Raw genomic sequence first — 18359 nt, 5'->3', positions numbered from 1 at the left:
CCCGCCGGCGGGCGCCCTCTTCCCGGCAGGCCCCGGGAGCCCCGCTGTATGCCGGGAATTGTGGTCTTGGCGGAGGCGGTGCGGCGCCACGGCGCGTGGCAGGAAGCGGAAGCGGCCTGCGACCCGCCCCCGGCCCCGCCCCGCGCCGCGCCGCGCCGCTCGCCGCGGTGCTAGCACTGACGTGTCTCTCGGCGAAGGTGCTGCGCTCCGTAGCGGGCTGGGCCGCGGGCAGTGTCACCTCACTCGGAGTGGAGCGGAGCAGAAGCGGGACCCGGAGCCTGAACAGCCGCCGCCATGGCGAGTGAGTCCCTCGGGGCAGCCGCGGCAAAGCCGGGAAGGATCAGATCGCCCTTCCCCTCACCGGTCCGGGCGAGCGCCCACCCCCCGGGCCCTCCCGGGTCCCCTCAGAACGAGGCCCGCGTCCCCTGGCCCCCTCGGTGGTCCCCGCGCGCGGTCTGCTCCCCTAGTCCCTGCTCCAACTCGTGCTGGGCAGAAGGCTTCCCCAGGGAGCACAGGAGGTTTTTACGTGCCCTAACTCTGCTTTTGTTTCTCCCATCAAAGTCAAATTTCTGGAAGTCATCAAGCCCTTCTGTGTCATCCTGCCGGAAATTCAGAAGCCGGAGAGGAAGGTAAGTTCCCCGTATCGCCGTCAAAGAAGGTTTCGTGAAACTGGGCGCTTGAAGTTTACAGTACAATTAAAAATGGCTTCAACACGCCAGATGGAAACTCTGTCTCCTGTTCCTTCCTCCTGGAGTGTAGTTGTGTGTACTCCTGAGCTTTGTTGAAAGGTGACCGGGTTGTGTGGGAGTTTGCACCGAAATCAAGTCGTGCTTTATTTGGAGCATCTCTAGGGAACAAAGCCTTCGGTTTGCTCTGTCCCAAAAAGGGATCTCGGCTGTGAATGTATAAGGCCTCGAAAGCCTCAGGATATTCGGACTGGGTTACCCACCCTTCCTTCTTCACCTCCACCAGGAGCACTTTATGGTTGGTGTTTTCCTAGGAGAAGATCTTAGTATGCATGTGCTAAAAGAGGCTAAGAGCGGTCTCTTTTCCCCATATAGATGAGTTTGTATGTAGACTGTCACAGCATTGAGGGGGGGGAAAGGCGTTTTAGGAACCCTACTTTTTACGGCAGACACGTTAAAGATAAAATGTAGAGAAGATAAAAATGTAGACCCTTTATCAGAATTTCTGCTCCTGCACAGCAACAGCCCAGGATAGCGAGTGTGGCCACTGTTAGTAAAGCTGTTAAACAATGAGACAGTTTTATTTAGATTCTTGCATTGAAAAGAATGAATAGTGAAATATTTTTGTTTTTAGATTCTTTTCAGACTGTTGCTCATGCATTCACGTGTATGTGTGTGTAATTGACAGCAGCGTGGACACTTACTCTTGGAGTCTCCTTTTTTTTTTTTTTTTTTCTTCTAATCATTTTGTGTAAGAGTGCTCCATATGCGTGCTGCCTTCAGGGGGCAGAATGTAAAGGTGTCCCCTCCACCCCACCCTCCTGGCCTAGTAGAAAGGGTATGGCTCTGGAGGCCGACAAGCTTCGGACCTACCCTTCACAAACCTCTTAAAAGCTGTCCATCCTTGGCCTTGTGACTAAGTGTGGTAGATGGAGCAGTGGAAATACATGCAAGGAGTAGCAGTGGCTCAGGAAGGATTAACTGTGGAAGATGTGGTTTCTGATGGTGGTTTTAGTGGAAGAATAGAAGTTTTTTTGAGGAGAGGAGAAGGAATTCCAGGCATAAGGAATATATGGTGTGCAAAGACCAGGAAGACGAGCAGGTGGGAGGGTGTTAGCTATAGATCCACATTGCTAGAACATAAAAGATGGTGGGGAGCAGTGGAAGGGCCAGATGATTAGAAACTTGCTCTGGAAGTAGGTAGAGAGGAGAGTGGTCTAGAGGCTTTTGCAATAGAGGGTGTGTGGGGTGGGCTAGGAGACAGGGTTTCAAGAGGCTGTTTCAAAGGTCAGGTAGATAGGACTGGGATAAGTGCTTTTGAAGTTTTGCTGTTGAATTTGGCTGCGTCCAGGAGAGGAGACTTGGTTATTAAGAAATGAGGAGTCGGGGCACCTCGGTGGCTCACTCGGTTAAGCGTCCGACTTCGGCTCAGGTCACGATCTCGTGGTCCGCGAGTTCGAGCCCCGCGTCGGGCTCTGGGCTGATGGCTCAGAGCCTGGAGCCTGCTTCCGATTCTGTGTTTCCCTCTCTCTCTGCCCCTCCCCCGTTCATGCTGTGTCTCTCTCTGTCTCAAAAATAAATAAACGTTAAAAAAAAAAATTAAAAAAAAAAAAAGAAATGAGGAGTCGGGGCACCTGGGTGGCTCAGTTGGTTGAGCGACCGACTTTGGCTCAGGTCATGATCTCACAGTCCGTGAGTTCGAGCCCTGCGTCGGGCTCTGTGCGGACAGCTCAGAGCCTGGAGCCTGTTTCAGATTCTGTGTCTCCCTCTCTCTGACCTTCCCCCGTTCATGCTCTGTCTCTCTCTGTCTCAAAAAAATAAATAAACGTTAAAAAATTTTTTTTTTTTTAAAATGAGGAGTCTTCTAAAAATTATCTACTCTTTTTTTCCCTTAAAGAATCATTTCAGTACAAGCATGTTGCATTCCTAGTTAGCCTGAAGGGATGTCGCCTTCCCTTGGCCTAATTTCTTGGTGCAGCGAGGTGCCAGGTGGGCAGGGGAGCATTCTCAGGAGGAAGAAGTGTTCTGGGAATTCAGCTCAGCTTCATGTGGAGCGTGAGACACTGTATGCCCATCACCTTTGTGCTGCGACCTCGTTGGGGCCTGCCAAAAGGGGTAGTCCAGGAAGACCGCAGCTTCTGTTCAGACCAGAGAGCCAGACTCTGACTCGGAGCTCGCTTAGGCTTGACTTCTCTTCCCCTCCGGTTGAAAAGTAGGTTTTCAGAACACAATTCTGTTCACTTAACACTGTTGCTCGCAAAGTATTTTCCCTATCAGAATCCTCAGCTCACGCAATAGTTATGGTGTTTTTCAAGCCCTTTGAAACCTTTCTTGCAGTATAGGCAGCAAGTACTAGGGAAGGCAGTTGTAGAGGCAGAACACCTGGAAAAGCTGCCACTACTTTGTACCAGAGGGACCTTGGGGTGGTGGGTTCTAAACTCTCTAATGATACTTACAAGTTATCTATGAAATGATTCCTAATAGTCACCTGTCCTACCTGTGTACCCAAGGAAATGTGAAAAAGTCTTAAATAGGTGCCATTAGTAGGCAGTGAGTAGGTTAGAGGTGTCTTCCCCCCAGTATTGTTTATTACACTGTTTTACGCTTAATTCATAGCAAATACACTGTTGAACGATCACAAATTGCAAATTAGTTACCTACAGAATTGCAAGATTTTATCAATTACAAAAGCTTTTCGAATGAGAATTGATTGTTCACTGGTTGTAAGGGCGTGTCTGGTTTCGGAATCCCTTTCTGTCGCAACAGTCTTTGATCTTGGGTCTAATCCTAAAGTGTCAATGCTGGTGGTTAAGAGCACGGTTTTGCACTCAAACTCACTTCAGCTGTGGGATTTGGGACAAATTAGCTTTCCTAAGACTCCGTTTTCTCATATGATAAAGACAATAATGCCATGTGGTAAGAGGATCAAATGAGATAGTACATCTGAAGGTCTCTGTATAAGTGTCTTGTACGTAGAAAGCATGCAGTACACGTGCTTATGTTTTATGTTTGGCACGTAGTTTGGAGGGTTCAGCGCTCACTTGTCTGGTGAACCAAGAAAGGGGTCCGAGTAGAGGTCACTTCTATTAATTTGCTTATGAAAATACCTTCTTGCCTGAATTCATTTTCTTCCATTACAGATTCAGTTTAAGGAGAAAGTGCTGTGGACCGCAATCACCCTCTTTATCTTCTTAGTATGCTGCCAGGTAAGCACAGCTCACGTCCCAGAATTGGAGTGGGGATGAGAGCAGGCTGGGGCTAAGTGTGCTGACTCCTTCTCTCCACTTGTTTCCAGATTCCCCTGTTCGGAATCATGTCTTCAGATTCAGCTGACCCTTTCTATTGGATGAGAGTGATTCTGGCCTCTAACAGAGGTAGGACCCTGGCCACCTGCACTTCCCTGCAGTGTAGACCTGCCTGGCCTCCCTCAGTTAAATGACAGGCTTTGGCTTTATGCGGAATTCAGAGGGCTTCAGAGCGTTGGGGAAGAATGTTGGCGTGCTGTGCTGAATAGCCTTAGCAAATGCCAAATTCCGCACCGAGGCCTAATGTCACATTCGGAATTGTATTTGAATGCAACACAAAACCTGTACTAACAAGATTAGTCTAGGTCGTAGAGGATAAAAAACCATGGAAGAACTAGAATGTGTTTTAAACAGCTGAAATGGCGACATTTGTACCAGTCTTTCTCCTGTTTTGATAACATTCTTTGGAATATGTCATTTATTTCCCTGCAACATTTTTTTTCGTATGTATAGGTTACATGTATGTGTCAAAGAAAATACATAACGGTGTTTTGTGTACTTGAACCCATTACCTATGGGGGGAGGATTTTGAACACTTATGTTGATACTGCTTTTGATTAATTCATTTTTTAAATACAGTTCAAATTAAGTTCAAATTCCTTGGAAGTGTAGCTCATTTTAGCATAATGGAAGTAGACGTTTATTCCCATCTAGATACAGTGGTACAGACCTTCTTTCCAAACTCTGGAAATTATTTGAATGTTATCCTGTTTTTATTAACTGATGAAGAGACGAACCTTTCTTATCTCTGTAAAGCCAGAATGAATCTGTTTATGGTGAATTCAGATGCATTCATCTGTTTAAATGCCACGTGACTTCCTAAACAGAATAAGATGTTGCCTGACAGACTGAATGGAACGAATTGAATCACACTCTCATCATTGATATTGGGGGATTATTCTCGAAATTAACTGCCACTAGCAAACTGAAACACATTGTATACGGTGTTCACAGTCAAATTTTGTTCATTCAGTTATTAATAATTGGTTGCTTTTCCAAGCTCATACTGGCTGTGTTTTGCCTCCCCCTTCCTTCAAGGCACATTGATGGAGCTGGGTATCTCTCCCATTGTCACCTCCGGCCTCATCATGCAGCTCTTGGCTGGTGCCAAAATAATTGAAGTCGGTGACACCCCAAAAGACCGAGCTCTCTTCAATGGAGCCCAAAAGCGTAAGTGAGATTTTGAGTAATGTTCAGATGTCTGTAGTTGGGAATTCAAATTTTCTATAAACAGGTTTACAAAAAAAAAAAAACAACAGGTATTTTTGTACGAGGTAACCTCCTTGGCCCACCACCTTGTTAGGCTTTGTTAGTGAGAGAGAGCACTTGGATGGGTGGGATGAGGCAGGGGAAAGCAATGTCACAGGCCCCAGACACCATGTGATCAAGTGGAAGGAGTGGGGCTTGGAGGTCTCACTCTTCCTTACCACTTAACCACTTCGAAGGAGATACTTCAGAGCTGTTGTAAGAATTCAGTTGAACAGTGTGTGTAAAACCTCTCTCAGTGCCTGGCACACAATAGTTATTCTACAAGTGTTGTTTTCCTTCCTCTGGGAGTTTGAAAGGATTGAACTTAGGGGAAAAGGATCCTCTCAGTCCAACTCTGCTATTTCCTAGCTCTGTGGCCTCGCACAAAGTTAGGTGACAGCTCTGAAGTCTCAGTTTTTTCATCTGTAAAAGTAAGCAGAATATTGGTGTTTGCTTTATGGCAAATAACGTGTTACTAGCAACAGTTAGTGGGCCTCAGAATTAACCACATTCAGCCTCTGAAGTGGAATGTGTTAACTAGGAAACGACGTTTACAGTTTCCTCTGCAGCCATATTTCTTCCACACCAGCATGTTTTACAGATCTTAAGTTAGGAGGTTAAGTGACTGAACAAGAAAGACTAAGCTAATTCGGACATGTCAGTTTCAGACACAAATCAGGATTGAAAAGGATATACATAAATATTTTTCAAAAGTACAAACCAGCTGTTTTCTCTTCAGTCTTGGACAATTTTTTGAAATTTTTCTGTCTTAAGACTTCAGTTTTATTAGGCACTTTTAAAAAAGTCCAATGGAAACTATATCTGATAGGTACTTTGAAATAAAATTGTATTTTATGTGCAAACTAAGCAGAAAAGGGAAATTGAGTCCCAAACCCATTTGGTTTCATGGAACCAATAAAAACAAATGGATTCCATTGTGCCTAACAATGGAGTGTCATGAGGTACAAGAAACAAACGCGTCTGCATACAAAAAGAAAAGTGTCTTAGGCCAGAAGACCTTTGTGGCAGAGGAAACCGGTAACTAAATTGATGGCACTGTGAAGTTTTTCCTTAAAAAACACATGAACTACAAACTGGGAAGGGGTCACTTTATTCCAGAGTTAATATTCAGTGTTTTGGACTCAGACCCAGATGAGCCTGGAGAAGGCCCGGGCATGTACTTCAGTTAAGGAGCTCTCCCAAGCCCCAGCGACCTACCCTGAGTTCGGGTGCTTCAGGTCAGCACCATCACCAAATCAGGTGTCTCTGGATGTCATCTCCCCTGATTCCCTGACACCTTTTTATCAAGAACTAGATTTGTCACGTTTCAACTTTTCTCCTGCCCTCACTGAAAGGAAAGTGAATTTAGGAGAAGCTGAAATTGACGAGCCTGCGTGCTTTTGTTAGAAGGCATTTGAATTACCTTGTGCTTTGGCCATGGGGCTGTTGAGTGTTTCCTGGACCAATCTCCTTGCAGGCAGTATCCATATTCTTCCTCTCCACCTTTGTCTTCCGCTGTGCCTGGCACAGAGTTGGTGTTTAGTAACTGTTCTCTCCTGGACCATGCAATTTCCCACTTTGAACACCGTTTTCTTTTCATTTCCAGTATTCGGCATGATCATTACTATCGGCCAGTCCATCGTGTATGTGATGACAGGAATGTACGGAGACCCTTCTGAGATGGGTGCTGGAATCTGCCTGTTAATCACCATCCAGGTAATTGCTACTCTGACATATGCCCCCTTTGGAGTAGTCCCTCACACACACTTAGACTTCCCACGTGACAAATCTGAGGCATGCCTAAAATAAGCAGGAGAGGAAGCCGGAGCCCCTGTGTTGGCCTTTCTGAGTTCACCGGAGGAAGTCTGTACTCTCCGAGGCCTACTCTGCCTTTAGCATTTATATCAGGGAAGGTCGTTACTGCAGAAGGAGAGAACTATGCCCATGAAGAACAGAAGTGCGTAGTCTGTTTGGATTTTTAATTTTTTTTTTTTCTTTTTTAAATTTTCACAGCTCTTCGTCGCTGGCTTAATTGTCTTACTTTTGGATGAACTTCTGCAAAAAGGGTATGGCCTGGGCTCTGGGATTTCCCTCTTCATTGCCACTAACATCTGCGAGACCATTGTGTGGAAGGCGTTCAGCCCCACCACTGTGAACACCGGCCGAGGTAAGAGCCCTGGCCTTCTCTGGGGATAGGGTTCAGTAAAAAGTACCAATGTGTGCAAAGCAGGAAACAGTAGTCCCCCCGCTTCCAAGGAAAAATTTTCGGTTTTAGGTACATCTCTTCTGATTTTTCTCTGTGGATCTGCAGAGTTGTTTTCGTTGGTTTGGTTTGCTTTGGTTTGGTTTAGAGTAACCTCTATCTGTAGAAATTTTTAAACACAGATAGGTTTGTGCTCATAAACACAAGTAATTTGCCTTTTTCATGTGAGCGTTTCATGGACATTTGCCATGCTGGAATAAATAGCTCTGGCTCATTTTCCTTGGCACAGTGTGGACTTCTGTTGCGAGGATAAAGCAACACTTGTCATAACCAGTTTTTTTCTGATGGACACTGAGGTTGTTTCCAGTTCTACTGTTGTTACAGCACATCCACACACATTCATCTTGACGTATCTTGGTAGTTGCTCACAGTGAATACGTTTTTAAAAATGAAATTACTAAACTAGTGCACTTGGTCATGCAAAGGGCAGTTTTGTGAGAGAGGTCTGAACTTGGAGCTCACCGGGGTTTAAATCCTGGCTGTTGCTGGTAGTAGTAAGTGGCCATGGGTGCCAAGATTAAGTGAGAAATAACATGAACTCAGTGATATGTGGCTCAAAGTAGGTGCATATTGCATATAGGTGTTCCACGTTATACCTATAAAGAATGGAAATCTTGTTACAGGCAGTGTTTTTAACAAAACTTCTAAACATTTAGGGAAGTTTAGAAAAGGAAACTTCCTAGAAAAGGAAAATCAAGTTTTTTTCATCACTAAATATGCTGTTCACTTGGGAGAGTCCCATGAGAAAATATTCATGCATATTTGAGTATTTTTCTTTGAACTGACTGCTGGAAACAGTCCCTGGCCTCCAGAGACCACATGGTCTCATTTGTGAGACTGAAAGTAGGTCCCTGGACAAATGAGGGCCACTTGCATCCCATAGATTACAAGGAAAAGAGTGTAACTGGACATAGGAAATGTCAGAAGGGCCTCAGGAGTACAGGAGCAGACTTGATTCCTCCCTGGGCACTTCCCGGAATTTTAGGAAATTCAGGGCAGATTAGGAGAAGCTGGAAGGTGGGAAGGAGGTCAGGGTTTTTCAGGAATGGGTGTGAAAAGGCAGGACGGTGAAGGGATAGTAGAAGCCACCAGCCAGGGCTTTCTGGCCACTGTGCCACCCTCTATTCAGGAGCAGGCCATGAGGCACTGAGAGTTGGGGTGTGGAAGGAATGATTCACCCTGGACTGGGGGAGACGGGCAGAGAGCAAAGCCAGGGAGCTAATCAGTCCTTCAGCTTTGATGAGCCAACCTGTCGTAGAAAACATTGAGCGAGGGCACGAGGAGAACAGCATGTAAGAGGTGGGACAATGGAGGTTCTTTCAAGGGTGACGGAAAATTGTGAAGCAAAGTCGGGTTTGTTTCTGGTTTTAAAATAAAAGTGTCATGCTGTCAGCTGGTAGTTTTGGGACCGAGCTGGAGAGACGATGCAGCCAGGAAGGGTCACTCCACAGCCACGTGTGTAGGCGGTGAGTGTCACCGTGGGAGCCATGGGGTGAAGGGAACAGGAGAGGGGGTTCATGAGGACTGGACCCTGGAGGAGGGCACAGGTCACAGAGGTCACAGGACTGAGAAGGCAGCATGGCGGCACATCTGAAACTGTTGGGCACATGGAAATAGGTTACTTACGGTGACCCTCTCAGGTCTGGGAGAATAACCATTCCGTGGGCAAGTGGGGACAGCACAAATGGGATTAGCAGGGACCATGAAGGTACAAAACTGCCTGTGCCCTCGAAGTGACACTTCGCCCTTGGAAACCCGGTCTTGTTCCCAGAGATTCAGCAGGTAACGAATTTTAAGAAATGATTGTATTAAAAATTAGGAGAACTACAGCTTAACCCTGGCATCACCCTTCACTGAGAAAGTATTGGCCAGGCATCTATTAAGGACCAGGCGCTGTTCTAGGCACTGGGAATATGAAGGGAGCCGAGTACTGTGTAGGTTAGGTGTTGGGACAGGTACCTTGGGGAAAAACAAGGCAGAGGAAAAAGATGGAAATGCCAGGAAGGTTGTCGCAGGGTTAGTCTGGGTGATCAAGAAGATTCCCCCACCCCCACCATGTCCATCCTCCCAACCCTCCGTTGGAACAAAGTCCTTTAGAGGGGAGGGAGCCCCGTGACTGTGGGGGAAGAATGTCCCATGTGGAGGGAACGAGCAGCTACAAAGGCCCTAAGGTGGGAATGTAGCCGGTGTTCCAGGTCAGCTGGCGCAGAATGAAGAAGGGGGAGAGGAGTCAGAGTTGAGATCAGAGGTGTGGGGGTGGGGCAGTATTGACAGAGGGCAGAGGGTGTTCCCCCTTCCTGGGCAGCTGGAGTGTCCTCTGTGAAGTACGCGCTTGTCCTGGCTCCAGCTTTAAGATCCCTGAACTCTGTGCCCTAGGAAGATGGGCCAGTCACATGACTGAGGACGGCATCATAGGGTGAGGGGAGGAATTCCTGACAGTTGGGAACAAGTGTTGCTTCCATAGAAGCTACATCCAGAAGGTCAGTGGTGATGCCCATTAGATGGTTGACCTAAAATGTCGTCTCAGAACAGTCCAGGAGAAGCCAGAGGGAGACGCGACGTGTGGCACCAGTCACCACGCGTCAGAAACTTGAGCAAACGCTGTCGCAGCACAGGACCAAGGCGCACCACATGCCACTGTTCCCAGTATCCGCTACCGGTCCTCGGAGACCGTGGCCTGGATGTGGTACTAGCTTTGTGCATGAGTGCCAGACGTCTGTCACAGGATAGTTAGACTGTCCTGGGTCAGCAGTGGTCAGTCACAGTAATGCAATGCTCCCGTTTCTGGCGTTAGCTTTTGTGTGTTCAGTTTATGTAAATTTCCTGAAAATGTATACACCCCTAGGCCTTGCCGCTGCCCCGTGCACCCAGGCCCTCTCATTTGCCCCTGTGCTGCCTGCTCCTCAGGTCAGGTGCCCACGCTTGCTCTTTTCCTTCGGTGTCGGGGTAAGCTCAGTCTGCCTCGGGGCCTTGGTTTCTTGGCCCTGTGACCGGGCTGCCTCCTTCCACACCCTCTCAGGGTAAGGCGTGAACTCGGATTCGGATCCGCCATGTGGTAGGCACACGTGTGGTCCTTTCCGCTCAGCCGTCCGTGTAGGGAGCAGAGTCCGAGCCCTGCCTTGTCAGGGCCAGCCTGCTCCTCGTGCTGCCGGCGTCTCCAGGAGGAGGATCTGACAGTTGGGAGGCCACTCTGCAGTGGAGACCCCTTCAGCGGGAGTTCAGCAGACCCTGCCGGTGTGATTTCGTAATCGATCATCATGCCAGGCATCTGGTAGCCATTGACTCCTATATGTCGAAGACTTGAGATCAGTTAAGTCAAAAGGTAGAATGGCCCATTTCTGCAGGTTACAGGATGAGAGAGGTGTGAGAGAACTCTCTCCCTGTGGTTATAGGAGCAGGCACTGCGAATGGTAGGGCTTACTCTTATTGGCTACCAAGATCCTTAGAGCCAAATTTAGTTGGTGGTTTGTTTCTTTACCACATGCGTCCTCTCCTTCGCCAACAGGAATGGAATTCGAAGGTGCCATCATCGCACTGTTCCATCTGCTGGCCACACGCACTGACAAGGTCCGAGCCCTTCGAGAGGCCTTCTACCGCCAGAATCTCCCCAACCTCATGAATCTGATTGCCACCATCTTCGTCTTCGCAGTGGTGATCTATTTCCAGGTGCGTCTAGATCCGGCCACGGCAAGTTTTGATGGACTGCATTTAAGTTTCAGAGCGCCTTGGTGTGCGTGTCCCCCATCCACACCCCAGGGTGGCGCACATCCCATTGCGTCGCACTGAAATGAGATGGCGTTTGAAGGGCACGCGTTCCATGTGAGCGGCACAGGTTCCTCCCACTGAGTCAGAACTTGACTGCGCTAAACACAGTTTAGGCAGAACGCTCCTGAAATCGTGTTCCCTTGGGTCGGGCCTGTCAGCAGACAGAGAAGATCTATCTTTAGGTTCTTAGTTCAGGGGAAATGAGAAGTAACCAAGCTCTAAAACCTCGTCTGTGTGTTACCCAAAGGTTGTGTAGTAATTGCAGGCAGTAGCCTCATCTTGGAAAAGGCCTTCCTCTTACCTTCCAAATTATCAGTCTGTGTCACACGCGTCTGCACGAGGGACTTGAACTGCTGGGGGTCAGGTTAATCTTTTTATTTTTTGATTGGCTGCTTTGTATTCTGGTATTTATCGATAAGGAGGGACAACAGTTGAGGAAGCAGTCGAAAGGGTATTTAAACCAGGCAAATGCTTTTTCTGAGGGCTTAACAGTTCTGGTCCTTCAGCTGAGACTCAGAAGCCTCGTTACTAACAAGTGGACTTATTGGGGGCTTGGCAACTACTTGCACTTGGAGTGTGAACATTTTATTTGAAATCGTATGTATTCTGAGCCCTGTTCTAGGCACTGGGAGTTTGTGAAAACAATAGAAAAGAAACCCTTTCTCTTCTCAGGGGTTTCAGAGGGAGAGGCTGAATTCCTAGAAGAGCTTAGCTTTTCTGTTTATGATCAGAAATGTCCTAAAAGGCTGTTGTGGGGAGTGAGGCAGAGGCCGTGGTGGCCACAGAAAGCACAGGTGAGGGAGGCGCCCCTGGGACTCAGGCGCACGTCTCTCTGGATTCTCTCTGAATCCTGCAGAGAGGTGAATGTGACGTGCTGGACTTTGGTTTTTGACAAAAGTGGGATTATTTCACTCTGCTGGGGTTTGGTGCGTGTTTACGCCAGTGTTTCTAGGAACCTTCCGTTCAGGTGCCCCCAGGTGGGGAGGCGGGTAAGGCAGGGCCACAAGAGCCCCGGAACCCATGCTCCGGGCCGGCTCTCTCGAGGCTGTCCCCGGCTGCGCCATGCCGGGCCGTCCTGGGCAACCGGCCGGATGAGGCTCTGAGGGCCATTTCGCTCTGTTTGGCTCTTCAGGGCTTCCGCGTGGACCTGCCCATCAAGTCGGCCCGGTACCGAGGCCAGTACAACACGTACCCTATCAAGCTCTTCTACACCTCCAACATCCCCATCATCCTGCAGTCCGCCCTCGTGTCCAACCTGTACGTCATCTCCCAGATGCTGTCCGCCCGCTTCAGTGGCAACCTGCTGGTCAGCCTCCTGGGCACTTGGTCTGTAAGTACAGCTGCTCGAAGCAGTCTGTGTCAGTGCTGTGGCAAGTGGCAGTGTGTGCGTCCGTGTGTCTTGCTCTTGACCAAATATGTCACCCAGAGGTTTTTCCTAATCGTGCCTTTTACAAATTCAGCGCGTTAAATTTTCTTGTCCGTGCGTGAACCGCACTGCGGGCACTTGAGCAAAACTGCCTTCCGTCTGCTCGGAACTATTTGTGTCTTGATGCTAAGGTATGACAAGGTGGCACCCATAGGTTTTCCGCGTATTCTTTCCAGGATACTTCTTCCGGGGGTCCCGCACGTGCTTATCCGGTTGGTGGCCTGTGCTATTACCTGTCCCCTCCAGAGTCTTTCGGCTCCGTGCTAGAAGACCCCGTCCATGCCGTGGTGTACATAGTGTTCATGCTCGGCTCGTGTGCGTTCTTCTCCAAAACTTGGATTGAGGTCTCGGGCTCCTCCGCCAAAGATGTGAGTAGAAGTTACAGTAGGGTGCTGGACAAGCGGTTAAATGGGGAAGCAGTGGCCGTCACCCCTTAGTGGCATACAGAGTCTCCACTCCTCACCTCTTCCTGAGAGAGCGGTCTGTGAATGCCTGCATACCCCTTGTCCTATTGCGGGGCAATTGTGAAGCGTTGATGGCCAGAGATAAAGCCCAAAAGTAAATGAGCACTCGGTTTGGGAAGCTGGAGCCAAACTGTGGGACTTGCCTTTGCAGCAGGTGTCAGGGTTACCCGTGTGAGCGCTGAGGGGGGTGGAAACGGAAAGCGGTGAGGGCCGAGTGCCGCCAGGAGACTGCTGCCTTCCCTTCAATTTCAAGTTTAGAGTTTAACGTTGTCTCTTTGGTGGGCGTCACACAGGTTGCAAAGCAGCTAAAGGAGCAGCAGATGGTGATGAGGGGCCACCGAGAGACTTCCATGGTCCATGAGCTCAATCGGTGAGTGCTGGCCCCAGGTCCCCAGACTCTGTGTTTGTGGTTTCCTTACACACTCAGCATCCTGATCAGGCTTAGGGATTTCGGGTTTATTAACTCTTACCCTTGGGTAATGGGATAGGAAAGACCCCTGCGTCTGTAACTGTGAGCTTGCCAGCTGCTGGAGACCGGAAATAGAAAAAGTAAGTGCGTGTAGCCCCTCTCCTCGGAGAAGGAGCCACCAGGGAGCAAGGCAGCGGCACACGGCCCCACCGTCACAGGACAGTGAGCTGGCCACTGGGGCACGGGAACCCCGCTTATGCTCTGAGTGCAGATGAGGGCCAAGGTGGAGGTGAGGCTAACAAGGCCACACAGGGAAGGGGCAGCACCCCGGGTCCCTTCAGGAAGCTCAGCGCTGGAGGCAGACCCACCAGAGGGAGGTGAGGCTGACTGAGAGGCCGCTGTGGGAGTTTGGGTGAGCATGGCGGCACGGGGTCCCGAGTGCCGCAGGGACTTGGGGACGTGGAGGAGAGGCTGGCTGCAGCGCTCGGTAACCAGCTGCAGGAGGAGGGTGTGGGCGTTTGGGGTTGGAGAAAGCTCCAGGCTGGCCCCTAGGGTGCTTAGGCATCACCGTGCTGTCTGCACTCCCTCTTCATAGACAGGCGGTTACAGTGTGAGCTGTCTCTGGGGGCTGCACGGGTGTCTCAAGCTTTTCAAGCCATTAGCCTCTGTTGTGAGTTATTACTTCTTCCAATGCCTCTGGGAAGCAGCCGTGCACAGTACACGAATGAAGGAGGCTGTGTTCCTGGAAAACCGTTCACAGAATGAGGTGGCCGACAAGGTTTGTCCTGTGGCCGGTAGCTTGCTCACCTCACCTAAAGGAAGCAACCACAGGGGAAGCCAGTGCTGCAAGTTTCGGATTGTTTCCAGATCTCTAGCAGGGCAGATCTCTGAGCCCTCTGCATTGATGTCACTGTTCAGTCATAATAGGTTGCAAGCCACGTGGGAAATTTTAAATTTTCTAGCGGCCACCTGAAAAAAGTAAGAATATACCTGAAACTAATAAAATGTCGTATGTAGACTATATCTTAAAAAGAAACTGGTGAAATGAAATTTCATGGTATATTTTATTTAATCCAGTTATGTTCAGAATATCATTTTGTAACTTGCAGTTAACATAAGAAAAAGCATATTGAGATTTTACGTTCTTGTCTTCAAAACCTCACGTGAGGCCTTTACCATCTCGATCTGGACTAGTCCCGTTTCACGAGCCATACACGGCACTCACTGGACAGCACAGCCCCAGTCTAGACCAACAAGCCATGACGTAGGTGAAGGTTCAAGGAGGTAGTGGAGTAGCCTCTAAGGAGTCAGGGTCTTGAATCAGAGGTGGGCATGTCGGATGGCCCGGCCGGGGGACTCTGCATGGTGCCACGTGGCTGACCGGCCCCCCCTGCTCCCCAGGTACATCCCCACCGCCGCAGCCTTCGGCGGGCTGTGCATCGGGGCCCTCTCCGTCCTGGCCGACTTCCTGGGCGCCATCGGGTCTGGAACCGGGATCTTGCTCGCGGTCACGATCATCTACCAGTACTTTGAAATCTTCGTGAAGGAGCAGAGCGAGGTCGGCAGCATGGGGGCCCTTCTGTTCTGAGCCCTGTCTCCCCGGACCAGGGAGAGGGGCCGTGCACGGAATTGTGGGGGAAGGGAACAGCGAGACCTCACCGTGGGGTGCTCATCACAGGGAGTGCTGCTACGGCACCGGGACTTTTGTTTAATAATGGTTTTGAATTTCATATTCTTTCATTCCACTTTGTAAAGTGCTAGAATTTTTCCAGTTTGAAATTTTGCTTTTTATTCTGGCATTGGCAGAAAGAACGGTAGAACTGAGGTTTTATTGAGCTGACTGCCAGAGGTGGGGGTGGTAAGTGACCGTCCCCAAGTGTCCATGTAACTTTTGTTGTAACCTTTGCACCTGCTCAGTGCCGTAGGCGGCTGCAGTGGTCTGAGCTGTTCCCCCACCAAGGGAATGTCCTGTTGGTTAGAAGCACAAACCCTGTGGCAGTGTCTACGTCGTGGCCACAGGGCACGAGGCTGAGAGCAAATCATGTTTTCTGGAGGACTCACTAGTGAGTCCCTTTCACAATCAGGGGTGGGAATATCTGGCTTAAAACTGTTTTTCTGGAAGACACAATTGTCTTCCTTTTTTGTAAGTAGTTTTTTAGGACCAAGCTTCTTCCAAAAGAAACGGATGGATTTTCCAGAAGACGCTCTTGGGCCGTCTGTTAATTTTTCTGCATGTGCCTGTTGGCTCTTCTCATTGACTGTTCTAGTCGGGCTTTGAGGCTGAAAAGCACAGAGTCGGCTTGGCTCCACCATGTCTGTCTGTAGTCGGTTTGTGTCCCCTGATCGAGCGGGGCCAGGAGTCACCAGCTTTTATGGCGTTGTGGCTGACCCAAGCCAGGTGGACGTTGCATAGAGGTCCCTTGGAGTGATGTGTGTCTGTCCAGTCCTTCTGGTTGTCGCCGGACGGGCCTCCCGCTCACCCCTAGGGAGACGCACACAGACGTGGAAAGGCAGCAGCTTGGCTGTCGCAGCACCGCTGCCTTCCAGGCTGAGGACTTCCTATCATGTTTTTAGCACTTTTTTAATTGTGCCTGGGACCAAATGCATGTAAAGTAAGTGACTAGATGCCACCCGTCTCCTGTCGACTTCCATCGGGACCACCCAGCAGAGAGGAGGACTCGGGCCTCAGATCCATGATGAGATCCGGGTCAGAGGGCTTCGGGTTTTTGGTGTTTGGGTTTCGTTTTGTTTTGTTTTTTTGTAAGTGGCTCCAGTGTGTTTGGAATGAAAAGACTCACAATTATGTCTAAATTAAGTTCTGTTTGCAGTAACAGAGGACCTAGATTTTAGGAATTGGAACCTTTTCTGAGGCCTTTAGGAAGGCTCCTCAGGGGACAGGCTGTGCTTGGCAGCAGGGACAGCAGAGTCGGGCACCGCAACCCTGAGGGGTTCTCACCGGAAGACGCCCCAGTTCTAAAAAGGGAGCACCTGGGGCCCTGCGGAAGGAGACGCCCCACCAGCAGCAGGCACACAGCGGCCTTCGAAGCACAGAGCCATGGTCATGACTCAGCAGAGGTGACAGGGCCGGCGCCCGTCTGAGTCGGAGTCCTAGGAGACCTCACTAGCAGCGCTAACCAGGAAACAAACCGACCGAGGGACAAAAAGCGACTTGCCTAAAGCCACCCGGCAAGCCAGCGGCAGAACCAGGATGGGCGCGGCAGGTCTGTCGACCCCCAGTCCAGGGCATACCACCATATCACACGTGGCCTTGTCAGACCTAGTCCTGAGCAGAGACTCCATGCCTCCCCGCGACACACAGTCTGCGCGAACCCCTGCGTGGCAACGCCGGGAGCGCCCGCCTCGTGGGTGGGGCCCCGTGGGGCTCGTGCTCTGTGGTCCATGATCATGGTGGGTGGGGGCCGACCCCAGCTTCCAGGGGACTGTCACTGTGGACGCCGTAATGGCATAACTGAGTTAAGGTGAATAAGTGACAAATAAAGCCAACTTTTTACAAGCCACTTGGTCACGTTCTCTTGGTTTACAGTTCCCAGGAAGGCCGGCGAGAGAAGAGCTGGGTGCCCTTCGGGTGTGTGTGAGGCGTGGTTGAGTCCTGGTTTTGCACAGGGTGCCCCAGTCTCCACTAGACGGAAGTCCCTCCCCGGGCGGGCGTAGCCCCTGGGAAACGTGCTTCTCCTGGGGGTGTGTCAGCTGCACGCCCAGGGTTTTGGTGAAGAGAAACACGGGTGAAGTGCCGGGTCCTCCCAGAAGTGAGGGAGTAGACGGGTGTCACCCCTGTGAATGCAGCCCATCACGCCGTACCCACGCAGCGCCCTCCCGGCCTGTCCAGGCCAAGGGGTACTGTTGCCCTAGGCTGTGACGGCAGACATCGCTATACATCCAGCCACTGATCAGCCGGACCTGTAGCTAAGCCAGGAGGGTCTCCACCCTGTCCTGGACCCCAGCATGACGCGGATGGCGGGGGCCGACATGATGACTGCTCCCGTGGGATGGGCGTGGGGAAGTCTTCCCGAGGGATTCCACCCTGAGGAGAATAGCGCATGTTCCCAGGGTGATGTGAAAGGAAAACTTCCCACTTGCCTGCCTGGTTTTGAAGCTGACAAGCTTCTCCTGGACGGTGCCTCACCCCGAACCCTCTGCCACCACCACCGGCCTGGTGCTGCCTCAGTGACTCTCGAGTGACCGGTGGGCAGGACCCTTTCTCCTTAGCTGGGCTCCAGCCTCAGTGTTCCAAGGACAACCTTAGACTTTGTCTTGGAAAACTGATTTCTGGGGCACCTGGGTGGCTCAGTCGGTTAAGTGTCCAACTCTCAATCCCAGCTCAGGTCTTAATCTTTGGGTCATGAGTTCAAGCCCCACATGGGGCTTCACGCTGGATGTGGAGCCTACTTTAAAAAAAAAAAAAAAAAACAGAGAACTTCCGATTTCTGAGATGGGCTTGGGCCAGGGCAGGATGTCCCTCTGGGACCCCTGGAGGGACAGGTGTTGGAGCCTGACCCTGCAGAAGCCCCCTGTCAGAGCTGGGCTGAGGCTGCGCCCAAGATGGGGTGTGTGGCCAACCTGCCCTGTGTTCCCTCCAGACTGCTGGCTGCCGGAATGGGCTGAGACCCCCGATGGGAGCCAGGCAAGCAGGTAGGGTCCCCGGCTGTGACATCCAGAAACTCAAGTCAGAGAAGCTCCCGCCCCCAGAGAGGCACTGCACCCTCTCTCGCTGCCTGGGCGATTTGGCTGGGCCTGTGACCAGACCGGCCTCAACCTGGGAGCCGAACAAGCGG

The 18359-nt window shown here is 50.4% G+C and overlaps 1 protein-coding gene across 1 annotated transcript; it reads left to right on the top strand.

Moving 5' to 3' along the window:
* Positions 1–137: 137 nt before the first annotated feature.
* On the top strand, positions 138–17080 carry SEC61A1 (SEC61 translocon subunit alpha 1). Its single transcript, XM_047841965.1, has 12 exons — positions 138–301; positions 562–629; positions 3827–3892; positions 3982–4060; positions 5030–5161; positions 6846–6955; positions 7253–7406; positions 11008–11168; positions 12400–12597; positions 12870–13061; positions 13451–13527; positions 14968–17080. Exons 1-12 carry the CDS (start codon positions 295–297, stop codon positions 15152–15154), a joined length of 1431 nt encoding a protein of 476 aa, XP_047697921.1. The 5' UTR covers positions 138–294; the 3' UTR covers positions 15155–17080.
* Positions 17081–18359: the final 1279 nt, after the last annotated feature.

Source organism: Prionailurus viverrinus, chromosome A2 (genome assembly GCF_022837055.1).
Source record: "Prionailurus viverrinus isolate Anna chromosome A2, UM_Priviv_1.0, whole genome shotgun sequence".
Classification (NCBI taxonomy): domain Eukaryota; kingdom Metazoa; phylum Chordata; class Mammalia; order Carnivora; family Felidae; genus Prionailurus; species Prionailurus viverrinus.
The sequence above is the reverse complement of the archived record's forward strand: the minus strand, read 5'-3'. Positions and strand labels throughout refer to the sequence as shown.

Bases quoted from the DNA above. Each gene is read 5' to 3' on its own strand.
- SEC61A1 (XM_047841965.1), top strand. The intron at 3,893-3,981 runs GTAAGCACAGCT...ACTTGTTTCCAG, and splicing joins TCTTCTTAGTATGCTGCCAG to ATTCCCCTGTTCGGAATCAT. The intron at 5,162-6,845 runs GTAAGTGAGATT...TTTCATTTCCAG, and splicing joins CTTCAATGGAGCCCAAAAGC to TATTCGGCATGATCATTACT.